General features: G+C 41.4%; 1 protein-coding gene across 2 annotated transcripts in view; it reads right to left on the bottom strand.

The window, feature by feature from the left end:
- tnni3k (TNNI3 interacting kinase) overlaps positions 1-12788 on the bottom strand; it is a 13981-nt gene extending 1193 nt beyond the window's left edge. Inside the window, exons 1-25 of one of the 2 annotated variants that reach the window (XM_080297225.1) lie at positions 12125-12786; positions 11375-11442; positions 11046-11154; positions 10785-10870; positions 9490-9587; positions 9109-9219; positions 8937-9035; positions 8702-8840; positions 8276-8420; positions 8090-8194; positions 7903-7997; positions 7665-7814; positions 7503-7586; positions 7361-7417; positions 6754-6846; positions 6617-6674; positions 6327-6521; positions 5515-5619; positions 5376-5428; positions 4147-4199; positions 3509-3641; positions 3066-3175; positions 1552-1611; positions 1292-1461; positions 193-272 (exon numbers count right to left, since the gene is read on the bottom strand). In XM_080297225.1, the coding sequence (XP_080153351.1) occupies positions 193-272; positions 1292-1461; positions 1552-1611; positions 3066-3175; positions 3509-3641; positions 4147-4199; positions 5376-5428; positions 5515-5619; positions 6327-6521; positions 6617-6674; positions 6754-6846; positions 7361-7417; positions 7503-7586; positions 7665-7814; positions 7903-7997; positions 8090-8194; positions 8276-8420; positions 8702-8840; positions 8937-9035; positions 9109-9219; positions 9490-9587; positions 10785-10870; positions 11046-11154; positions 11375-11414 (2428 nt within the window). In that variant the 5' untranslated portion in view covers positions 11415-11442; positions 12125-12786. Of the gene's footprint in view, positions 1-192; positions 273-1291; positions 1462-1551; positions 1612-3065; positions 3176-3508; positions 3642-4146; positions 4200-5375; positions 5429-5514; positions 5620-6326; positions 6522-6616; positions 6675-6753; positions 6847-7360; positions 7418-7502; positions 7587-7664; positions 7815-7902; positions 7998-8089; positions 8195-8275; positions 8421-8701; positions 8841-8936; positions 9036-9108; positions 9220-9489; positions 9588-10784; positions 10871-11045; positions 11155-11374 lie in introns of both variants that reach the window. The other variant, XM_026158910.2, reaches the window with a different exon arrangement.

Genomic DNA, 12788 nt, shown 5'->3' with positions numbered 1-12788 from the left:
GGTGCACCTAATGCAGTGGCCAGTGACTGTATACCAAACCAGCCGCTTTAAAAACGGGTTAAAAATTGGGCCACATTCAAGTTCAGAATGATGACAAGCACTAACACAAAAGTTTTGAAATGCAAGAGATCTACTTAAAAAGTAATTTGTGTAATCATACAGTGTTACTGACTCTGTGTTATGCACACAAACCATTTCGATCGATGGGAGAGAACTGCATGCTCCTTCTTAGTTCCTCCAGTGAAAGCCCCCCAGATGCTCTGCGCTGCTCACTGAAATTAAAAAGAACATCCTCAGCATTTGTTCATTAATCTACTGGAAAACAATACTTTGGAATATATACTGCTGCATTTACAGGGAGAAAGACAGATGAGACGAAGGCAGCTCCAAGCAAAGAAACTCAATATGTAATGTCAGACTCAATAGCTGCCTACTTTCACTTTCTCTGCAGGTGTGCTGTATACAAAATTCATGACAGGTATAAATGTGCAACCCCAGCTCATAATAAGGAGACATAATAATAGGAAAAGGTTATTTAGGTTAAGGAATTTGACTTCATTGCTCCGATTTCTGAAGTTTTTTACAATATATTTACGATCTGTGAAACATGACACTAAATGTGGCTGAAAGTTGCAGAGGAGTTTTTTTTTTTTGTAGGACAATATTTACAAAGAGGGCCTTGTCTAATTTCAGTACTCCATAGTGACTGTTACCAGGCTCTCACTCTTCTCATGCACACACACAAACAAGCTCAAAGACAAGTGTCTAACAGAGGCCTTCCTTCACAGTCAGAATGACAGGACTGTTTTATTACATTTGCTTTCCTTTGCTTCCTGGTTGGTATCCGAGCAACTCTACTCCCCACTGAATGGAGTTGCTCAATTTGCCTGCTTGTTATCAGCATGACAGTTGTTGAAAGTGTTTACAGGATTTGCTTTTACATCACATGTTCTTGTCGAATAAGCCCAGACATGTTTTTATTGTATATACTCACATATACATTGTTGTATATTTTCATCTCAAAACTGGCCTTTTCTAAATATTGGTTTGGCTCGAGATCCGCTTTCTTTATGGCCTTGGCAGGGATGTGCTCTCAAAGGAGCAATCAGAAACTTAGAAAGCTAGCAAACTAAAGAAAACGCGTCCATCTTAGCCAGAAAGAAATGTTAGAGAATTAAGATATTAACCCCAGTGGGCTTTGGCCAGCAGCAGAGGACCAAATGAGTGCGAGTGTGGTTACTGTGCAGTAAATTATTCCCACCTGTTTAAGGAGACACTCGAGTTGTCTTACCTCTGGGTCCAGAAAGCATAGGCGCGAGTGTTGAGAGCATACTCGAGTTCAAAACGAGAGCGCAGGGCAGCCACGTGGCTCCGGCCGGGTCCTCCTCGCCCGAGCAGACAGTCAGACGAGGAGGAGGGAGAGAGGGAGCCGCTACTGTTACTGGAAGCTGGAGACATCAGCTGTGATACATAATAGAGAAAATGTAATTATTACAACATGCATGTCATGCACAGCAGAAGGCATTTAATTATATGTGGCAGATTATGTACCTCAACATTGCACAGGCATTCCTCCAGGCTGGAAACCACTTCAGAGAATTCAGGCCTGTCCTAAAATTTCAAAAGAAAAAAGAAACTATATTTATTTTAGCATTTTTATAAACACTCAGACATGCATCAGGCCTATCCCCAAAAAGATGCACAGGTGTATTCTCTCCAAAACTGGCGTGTATATTCTGCTTATTTTAGTCCACCCACACACGAGGCAAAGGTGACCTGTGCTTTTAAAAGCAGCCCTCAGATCTCTCGCCTCGCTGTAAGAGAACAAACACTGCCACCCTGCAAAGCTGTTCAATTATACATCACATCCAGAGAGAGCGTCTGTCTGCATGTCAATGACTGAAGCCAAGACCAAAACAAATGTAGGATAACATTTAGGAAACACTTAAAGATATATAAAAATGGAATACACGTTTTTAAAAACCTTTTCCCTACATTATGTTTTCAAAAGGTTTTACAGCAATTTATTATTAACTTTAGGAAATTTAAAAAAAATGTACATATGTATGTTTCAAAAGCAACAGTTTGCACTTTCAACAAGTTTAAATTACACAGATGTCACGGCCGTTCATCTGGAAATCTACAGTACAGCATGTCCCAGTGTGAAAACCACGTGAGAACCAGTGTACTGCACAGGTGAGGCACCAGGAGAGAAGCCTGCATGTAAGATCCTGTGGCAGCCTGCTCTTGTTAAATAAATGCTTTCATGACGTTGAAGTGGGACAAGCAGATCACAAAAGTAAACAGATAACTAGTTAGCAAACAGGAAGTCGATGTACCACTGAGAGGAAAATGTGCCCGCATGATCAGCCGTGTGATAACATTAAGGGGAAGAAAAGAAGAGGAATCCCAGCTAGTTATAAACACCACAGCACAGAGGGAGGATCATCAGTGTCCTGAGTACTCCTAGATGTGAACAGCGATGCAATAATCTGTCATCTGGGGATCAGCTTCTCTCATTCATTACTGCTGCTTGTGCACTGAAGGAGCAGCTGACTCAGCATCCTGTGACTCTCACAGCCTTATTATGTTTATATAGTAATGGCTGATATAATATGGATGACATCATAGTATTTTAGATTTTAATACAATAAAGCTCTTAATAGTTGAGTATATCCTGACGAGCTGTAATTTAAGAACAAGTTGCGGGGCGATCGTGGCTGAAGAGTTGGGTGTTCGCCTTGTAATCGGAAGGTCGCCGGTTCGAGCCCCGCTCGGACAGTCTCGGTCGTTGTGTCCTTGGGCAAGACACTTCACCTACCGCCTACTGGTGATGGCCAGAGGGGCCGATGGCGCGATATGGCAGCCTCGCTTCTGTCAGTCTGCCCCAGGGCAGCTGTGGCTACAACCGTAGCTGCCTCCACCAGTGTGTGAATGTGAGAGTGAATGAATAGTGGCATTGTAAAGCGCTTTGAGGGGTCCCGAAAAGCGCTATATAAATGCAATCCATTATTATTATTATTATTATCCGAGTAATTACTTCTCAGCACAATCAGGCCGTTTACCTCTGGGCAGGAGTTCCAGCCCCTCATCAGAAGTGCAGAGATGGGTTTGGGAATGGAGTAACCAATAGGAGGCCGGATGTGATGATAGGCCATGTCTGCTGCTGCAGCAGCTAAGGACAAAACAAATATCTTAAATTCAGCTGTAAAAAGTGTTATCTGAACTGCTTTTGTGATCTATTTTACTTTTGTGGTGGTTAGTATTTGTTTGTAGTGCAAGTAGAATGTATGCATGCTTTGTTTACTGCTAATTATCAGACATTTCTGCACTGAGGTGATGAGCTAGCTCATGTCTTTGCATTTACTGAATGTTTTCTTGAAAAGTCTGAAAACTCTAAAATACCACGTGGACAGTCTTTTGGCTAATGTATGGATCGGGCACTAATTTTGCAATACGAGATGTCACTGATTTAACTTCTGTTTGAACTCATTTGATGAAAAATGACCAGGCTTCAGGTGAGCAAAGGGAATTTCTCCTGTCAGCAGCTCCCACAGACAGAGGGCGTAGCTGAACATGTCCGCCTTCACTGAGTAGCGAGTGCACTGGGTGAACACCTCAGGAGCCATCCAGCGCAGGTTCTGCCAAAACACATGTGGAGATAAAGGTTGTTGAAAGCTCAAGAGGTGAGGACGGACGTGTATTTTTAAAATTTGGTCTACTTTAATGGCAGCACACACGTATGCAAACAAAATGAAGCCCAATTAAAACCATAAACGCTGTGTCCCAGCAAGGGCAAGTAGATCATCATAACAGGCAGCTCCCCAGAGATGAAACACACTTAACACCAAACTGCAGGCCAAGCACTGTGCAGGATTGAGTCAGCACATTCATACAAATTCTGCATGAAGGCACTTTTCTTTTTTAGCTGGCAGATAATTGATGGCAGTTGCCAGAGAAAGCACTCACTTGAAGTCCAACAAAACAACAGCTTATACTTTTTATCTTTAAATTTTGAAAGTCACTCAGTCTTTCATGGATGCTGCAGATGGTGTCAGAGTTATTTGGCTAAAGAGGGGAGAAAACTCATTCCATGAGAATTTGCACCTGTCATCAAGTAAACGTGAAAGAGCAAACAGCACTGACCCCTGGCTGCTTGGTCATGTTGTCCTCTTCAACAGACTGTAGAAATCTGGATTCTGCAGAGAGAGGCAACGACATTTATAACATCACGCAATTTACAGGCTGAAAAATGAAAAGTAACAGCAGCACAAGTGCACAAGTGTTCCTGGGTAAGTGAACCTAGAATTAGATAAGTATTGAGCTACTCGTCATTACAGACCAAGTCAGGCTAAGTGTGCTGAACAGATCAAGAGCAGATTTTATTGTTAATAAACTTTTCTGATGGACTGGTTAAAAATGTATATGCTCGACTGGAGCTCTGGGCCATCAAACCTCGGTTCAGTGGATGGATCTGATCTGTTCGTAGGAACAGTAGAAAGTGTCAGCATTGACCAGCCTGGAACCAAATCTTTTATTGTTTGTAGGACTTTTTTTTTTATTTTGATTTTGAGTTAAATGAGTGCTAGCCCTTCATTTTTTTTCAAGGCTAAACTTACTAATTTTAACCACTGCTGCAAAATTAAAGCGAGAAATTAGCCATCAAGCCTCTGCTAGCTTTTTAGATGAGTTTTTTAAAATCCCTAATGCAGTCTCGCAAGACAACTTTTATCTAATACATTTTTTTAAGAAGGTTTGCTGAGTCTTCCAACACGGTTTCAAGAGTATGGAAGCAACACTGGGAGCCCATTAACCCAGCAGGAGGACCAGTATCTGCTTTGTGAAAAGAGAAACAGGAGGAGCACTCCCAGAGCCCAGAAAACAGCCTCAACCAGTTTCCTCATACGCATGTTTCTAATCAAACTGTTGGACATCGACTCCATTAGCATGAAACAACTTCCTTTAGTGGGATCTGTGCTGAACCCCATCACCGTGTAGCTCCACTGGTATTTTCCAGAAAATAACCCAACTGGCCGGTCCACCAATGGCGCCTATTCGCTTCAGAAATATGCAAGAGCAGCCTAGTGGAGGTCATGTTTGCGGAGCTCTGGCAGTTCCTTCTTGCACAAAGGAGTAGCTACCGGTCCTGCTGATGGGTCAATGCTAATTTTACAACCAGCTCTCCTCGTGTTTTTTGCGACTGAAAACCAAGTCGGGAAGGTAGACCTTTTAAATCAGCTTATGATTGGAAAAGTTCTTATAGCATTTACATTTATCACGTTACTGGAAGTTATTTTATTTGTTGCTAATAACATTTGTAACATTTTAGTTGGACAAATAGAAAAGAATAAAGAAAACATCATCTATGGCCTCACCTCCGAAATCAGCCACCACTGCGTGTCCATCCTCATATAGCAGAATATTGTGACTGGAAGGAAGACATGTATTATTTGCAGTGACAACAGTTATTCTCCAATTCCATTCCAGCACATACGTTTCCACTGTGGCACCTACCTGTTGAGGTCCCTGTGGATAATAGGCTGTGTGAGGTTGTGCAGGTACTCCATGCCCTTGGCCACATCAATGGCAATGATGAGCTTGGACTGCAGGTCGATAAGCCTGTCCATTGACACATCATTAAAGCAGCAACCACTTAGTACTAGATCAATGACCCCTGCCAATCACACACAGCTCTTTACACAGATCAATAGGACAGCCTATAAAGACATCACCTGACCACACAGTTAGCAGAACACTTCATCTGGATCAATGATGATTCAGGCTGAGGGGAAGAGACTGGTGAGGGGACACTTCCGAGGATGATAATGGGACCCGAAATAGTCAACTGCGCCGTGCACACCCCTCAAAGTAACTACCTAAAGTAGTCTGACCTCTTTTTACAACCTGTTTATAAGGACGATTATTACTTACTTCACTGCACCAGAGTTCTACTAAGTTATTTAGGATTCCTTTTTTAATTTGGAAGTAGATTACTAGAAATAGATAGTAGAACGTATGTAACATCTATAATGCTGAGTTTGTATGTAATGGCAAAGATGACTCGGTAATGGTGCATGAAGAAGGGGAGAGCTCTAACTGAACTGTTTGGGTTTGTGTGTGCATACTTTATATATTTATGTTGTTCTGGCACAAATCGATTTACTCAGTCAGAATGTTCAAAGTCTAGAGACAAAAAGTAAAGGCCCATATTGGGATTCTTAACTTATGCTATCCAGGTTAGAGTTAAGTAGTAGTGTATGGTTAAGGTTTCAGGTAAATTGCTAAGACATGATAATTCCCAAAATAACTCACAAAAACTTCCTCACCTCTTCTGCTCATGCAGCAGGGAGAACAATGAGCCTCCAGACACATACTGGGTAACGATGGCAAACTGACTGGGGTCGTCCAGACATGCTCCCACAAACTGGATGATACAGGGATGATTGAGGCAACAGAGGATGGAAACCTCTCTGCAGAACATATCTACATCTGACTTTGAACAGTACGTGTTCGCTCGATAACTACAGAAAACATTAAAGATTCAAGGGTCAATTAGATCTTTCCACCTTCTAATAGATGAATCCAAAAGCATATCGTCAGCTGTGTGAATAAATACCGCTTTATGGCGACAATTTTATTTCTACATTTGCCTTTGTAGACTCTTCCGAAGGAGCCTGTGTGGGACACACATAATAATATCAGATCTGTAAGCACATTAGATGGGGGGGAGAAAACAACAGGAAATAGACTCACCCGATCCAATAATTTCATTAAACTCCAGCTCAGACAGCTGTAGGTGGAAGTGAGATGGAAGACTGGCCCTGAGCACAAGAACTTCTGCTTTCTCTGAAAAGAAAATTTAAATAATCATTAACCCTACAAGGCACAATGTTGCTTATGTTAAATGCCTGCACATTTTCCTGTTGAACCTGCAATAGACACACTTTATTTTGATGTGTTATTTTAAGACCATTGCAAAGGTTTAAATCAAATAACATTCTTATAATGGTCACAGGATAGATGGCACATATAGCATGTATAGCAATTAAAATACATTTAAATCAATTAATTTTGGCATGAGTAAAACATTTGACACCTTTATATCATTCCCTGAAATGTAGCTTTCCAATTTCAAACGTTGATATTTACACAGTTTCAAGCTGTGTTTTATCAAATTCATATCAATTTATTATGCTGGAGACGCATCTGTAGTTTACACCACCCCCAATTTCACAGCAAAAGACACCAAGTGTTATTATCAGCAGCTAAACCCCTTCGTTTGGCAGCAGACGTGGCGTGCACTGCCTCGTGAGCTGTCAGCGATGTTGGAAATCAGCTGTGCTTCACTCCACCTCAGTACCTTTAGTCATGCTTTTGATCTTTCCTAGAGGAGACGGAACAGAGACGTAGGAGCCATCTGGAAGAGATGCATGTTCAGACACATTAACAGGAGATTATGTGGGGATTTTAATCCAGATAATATATTTCAAGTGGTGACTAACCCCCTCCTGGCTGAGAGTACTCATTGCAAGGAGAGTCATCTGGACGTTTGTAGTGTTTTAATAAGGTGACTATGGCATCGTGACCTGGAAAAAATAGTAAGTGAGCAGCAACATTTATTTCAGCTTTCCAAGCTTGCCGAGCTCATAATAGTCTAAGCAGACCTTTTTCATAAGCCCACATGAGGCATGTCTGTTCGTCTTTCTCTCCACTGGACCTGCTGGGGTCGCAGGCGACAAGGTTCATGTCTGCACCACTGTCCAGCAAGAATTGTACCAGGCGGATATGGCCATGGAAACAGGCACTGTGCAGAGCTAAACAACACCACAGGACACACAGATAATAATGAAACTCAGTGCACTGTAAAGAAATTAATAAATCAATTAGTAAACGAGGTCTCACCTGTGTGTCCATCTCTGCCCTGATAGTTGATGCTCATGGCACTCTGGCTCAACAAGAATTTGACCATCTCCAGATCTTTCCCGTAGGTGCATGCACTGTGACATGAGATATGAATTTAACATCACCTCAGAGCAATACGTTAGCTGTGAAATGTGTTTTTGCACACTATAAATTAAGCTAAATATACCTGTGAAGTGCTGTTTCACTGAATATGTTCTCCTTTGAAAGACTGTCTGTACCAGAGTACTGTATTAACTCCTTCACGGCTGTGAATTTGCCGTTGTAGCAGGCCCTGATGAAACATAGCATTCATTGCAATTCATGTCATGTACCAAAAACTCAGAGAAGACCTCTAACACTGCAGATGATTTACAAGTGTAACGGCGTATCCCCGTAGATGTTCACAGAGTGAGGCTGTACATCAAAGCTGCCCTGCAGAAGAAAGCGGACAACTTCATGGTGACCAAAACGAGCACAGAAGTGGAGGGGGACGTGATCTTCATTGTCTTGGGCATTTACTGGTGGGGAGAATACAAATGTTAGAGGAAATTCAAATTTAGAATTCAAGTAGCTTCTCTGTGGCTTCTGAAGAAGGAAAAAGCTTAAATCAAATCAAATCAAATCACTTTTATTGTCACATCACATGTGCAGGTACATTGGTACAGCACATGTGAGTGAAATTCTTGTGTGCGAGCTTTGTAAATGCTTTTGTATCAATATATCAACCATCAAGTTTCTCTTACAGACCATCAACCCATGTCAATTTTGATCAGAGCTCTCTCAAGGTCTTGGGTCCTACCGTTAGTTTTGCTTCCCTCACTCAGCAGCAGTTTGACAATACCAAGAAAGCCCTTGGCAGCAGCCAGATGCAGAGGGCGATCACCCACCTCACCACTTGCATTCACATCTGCCCCAAACTTCAGCAGCAGCTTCATCACCTACAAAACAGGAGAGGACCAGAAGAAGCCCAGAGTACAAATACAGGTGTTTACAAAGATGCTGTCCCCACATGAAGTTTAACATGAGGAGTTTACCTGCTCGTGGCCATTGTAGGAAGCAATGTGCAGTGGGGTAAAAAAGACAGCATCCTGAACGTTAACATAGGCTCCGTGCTGTAGAAGTATGTCTGCAGCCTGGAGGTGGAAATAGCCACAGGTCAAGGAACGAAATCAACACGGTCCATAACGGCTGATGATTTTCTCTCACCTCATGATGCCCGGCCAGTGTGGCAACATGAAGGGCTGTGAGAGCACCGTATCCCAACTGCTGCACATCTGACCCACCATGGAGAAGCGCAGTCACTAGCTCAGCATTATCCTGCAGCATGCAAATAAAACAGTAATACTGCATTTCCACAGATCCTGCAGGGTTCAATATAAGCATATGTCATTTTTAATCTGCAGTATTATCACAATTAATAACTAAAAACATGAAGCTATGTCCATGGTACCTTTGTGTGCACTTGCACTCCACCATGTGGTAAAAATTTAGAACGCTATCAACCAGATAACATATAGCATAACAAAAGCAAGACATGGACACGGTTCCACCTTGAAATTTACGTTACTGCCCTTTGCTTCTCTGCACCTTGTAAGCAGCCAGGTGGAGAGCAGTGAATCCATTCCTGGTCAGTCTTGAAGGACGCAGGCCTTTGAGTATCAGGGTGCGCATATGGGCCTTGTTCCCTGGACACAAATATGTCACATTATGCACCAGTGAAATATCTCCTTTCAACAAAACATTATATTTACTGCAAATGAAATAACAGGGTGGACTGGAATGAAAAACTAGAGAAACCACAGTTCTAGCCTTTAGTTGCATTATTATCGTCTATATTTAACCTTTATGTACAGTGATGTGATAAAGTATTTAACCCCATCTTCATTTCTTAGTTCTCTGCATATATATTTCAGATCATTAAACTTAAATTTAATATTAGACACAGTTAACTCAAGTGAATACAAATTCGTTCGATTCTTGGCTTCCCCAGTCTGCATGCCAAATATCTTTGGGCAAGACACTAACCCCAAGTTGCTCTCCGATGCATTCATCGGAGTGTGAATGTAGTTTCGTTTGCACTTGTGTTTAGAAGTGCTTGTATGAATGGGTGAATGAGGCATGTTGTATACAGCACTTTGAGTACTCCGGGAGAGTAGAAAAGCGCTGAATAAGAATCAGTCCATTTACCATTTAAACTCTCCAGTGTGACTCAATTAAATCAATTCTGGAAAGACGAGTGGGCTAAAATTCCTCCACACTGTTGTGAAAGACTCAATGGCAGTTATAACAAAAACAGTTACTAGACTTAGGGGCAGTTACTTCTTCATGTAGAGCCAGGCAGGTTTTGGTGGCTTCTTTTTCCACTTTATAAATGGAATCTTGTTATTGTCATTGTGCTTTTTATGTACTCAGGTAATCTGTGTCTAATATTTATTTTTGTTTGATGATCACTCCCAACCAGTCACGGCAGATATCGACCCCTCCCTGAGCCTGGTTCTGTTGGAGGGTTCTCCATGTTAAAAAGGAGATTCCCCATCTCACTGCAGCCACGTGCTCATAGTGGGTCATCTGATGTTGGAATTATCTCTCTCTTAGCAGGGTCTTTACCTTACAGTATAAAGTGACTTGAGGCGACTCTTTGGTGCAATATAAATACAACTGAATTGAATTGAATCTGAAACTTGTGTGACAAGTATGCAAAAAAATAAGAAATCAGGAAGGAGGCAAATACTTTTTCACAGCACTGTACGTTCATTTCAATTCTGTTTAGTTCTGTGCTGCTTACACCACAAACAATAATGTCCGTCAGGCTACAGTAATCCTTCCCTCCACCATCACATTTTGTTGAGGAGTTATTAATAGGCTCTAGTAGTCATGCATACCTCCACACACGCAGCAGAGATGCAGCAGCGACAGCCCCTTCTCTGTTCGGTAGCTCACATTCACCTTCTGAAAAGCTTCATCGGAGCTGAGCCATAGAAAAATCAACATCACCTGCTTGTGAACGATATAAAACCACTGACAGAGAATTATTCAAACTAGGTGGAATTCCAACAGAGGAACAGTGCACGTCAGCTTAAATGTAGTTCCTATAGTGACTCATACAGATTGGATCGCTCACAGAAATATAAAGAGTTTGTCACCTGAAAGCGAGCTTAAGATCCACCAGCTCGCTGTCTTTCAGCTGGAAGTCGTCTTCCAACTTCTCAATGATCACAGAGTATGACTCGCCAACTTTCTTCTTCCATTCATCTTTATAACACCATCATCAAGGTGGAACATTAATAACAATGTAATATTTTATCTTACATTTCTAATTATCTATGCATATATTCAACAATCTACCGAGTATACACATAGCCTTTTGCAGCTTCAGTGTCTGTAAACTGTAACTTATCCTCTTGGGCGTCCCTCCTTCAAATGCAAACCTCATTATCAATCATGTGTATACATGTGGGAAAAAAGTCATTACCTGTACATGTCTGAGATGGTCTTGATTTGTAATTTCCCATTGAGGGGATCCTTCTTGTTTTATCTGTGCTGTATAGTTTGGTGTAGAAACTAGAGTAAGACGGGAACACAATCTCTCCCTCGGCCACAATTGCACAGGTCCACATCAAAAGGGGATCATAGCCATGAGCTAAAAATAAACACTACTGAGTGGAATGTCTAACAACTATGACAACTGATCTCTCTCCCCTCTGGGTGTATATATGTACAGTATAAAACAAAGCAGGTGATTGGTGTCCTACAGTGTCCCACTGTCCCGTGGCTCACGAATCTGAACATGACTTAAAAGATTGAAATTATTTTGGGGGGAGTTTTATTTTTATATATTTCTGTAGCTGATCTTCACTGATGGAGGAAAAACTGAGTAAATAGAAGCAATGCTGCTGGACTCTGCAGTCTGTGAAAAAAAAAAAACTCAAATAAAGAAGAAAATCCAATATCTCCAGTGATGTATAAGTATGCAGATTTCTCACTTTAAAAAAAGAGAAAAAAAAATACTATTATGGGTCTACAATAAAACAATAAACTTCATAAAAAATATACAAAAGTATTATAACTATTTAATATTGAGGTGGACTATAAGCTTGCTTTGTTTTGTCACCTTTCTATATTATTAAAAATATACACTAACCAGCCACTATATTAAATCAACTGCTCATTAATACAAACATCTAAAGCAAAAACATGGCAGCAACTCTACGTCCACACGTACCCGGGTATTTTTGAAAACGCAGATTTTGCACTTTTCGTCCACACCTAAACGGCGTTTTCGGTGACTGAAAAGGGAGATTTTTAAAAACTCCTGCCAGGGTGGATATTTTTGAAAACTCCGTTTTTGCGTTTACTGTGGACCAGAAAAACGGAGAAAACCAGCGTCAAAGGTGTGCGCATTTTTTTGACGTCACACTGTGCGTCAGGTTATTGTTTCGGTGAAATGAATTTCTACAATGGCGGACTTACACAAAATACCATTACTGTTACTCTCTGCAGTGTTTAAATGCTTACATATACACACAGTTACTGCCCCTCCACACATAGGATTCAGTTCTGCTTCTATGCGCCATCTTTGTTTACTATTTCCCGCAGAGGCTTCTAGACTTCTGATTGGCCAACATTTCTACACGGTTAGGAATATAGCGCCACCTGCTGCTTTGGCATGTTCATAGCAGCGTTTTCCTTCATTTCTGCGTTTACGTGTGGACAGGATTATTTTTTAAAACGAAAACGGAAAATCTCCGTTTTCAAAAATACCCGTGTACGTGTGGACCTAGCCATGGTGAAGACAACCTGCTGAAGTTCAAACTGAGCATCAAAATGGGGAAGAAAGGTGATTTAAGTACTGGAAGGTGGCATGGTTGTTGGTGCCAGTCAAGCAG

This window comes from Astatotilapia calliptera, chromosome 23 (genome assembly GCF_964374335.1).
Source record: "Astatotilapia calliptera chromosome 23, fAstCal68.1, whole genome shotgun sequence".
Lineage (NCBI taxonomy): Eukaryota > Metazoa > Chordata > Actinopteri > Cichliformes > Cichlidae > Astatotilapia > Astatotilapia calliptera.
The sequence above is the reverse complement of the archived record's forward strand: the minus strand, read 5'-3'. Positions and strand labels throughout refer to the sequence as shown.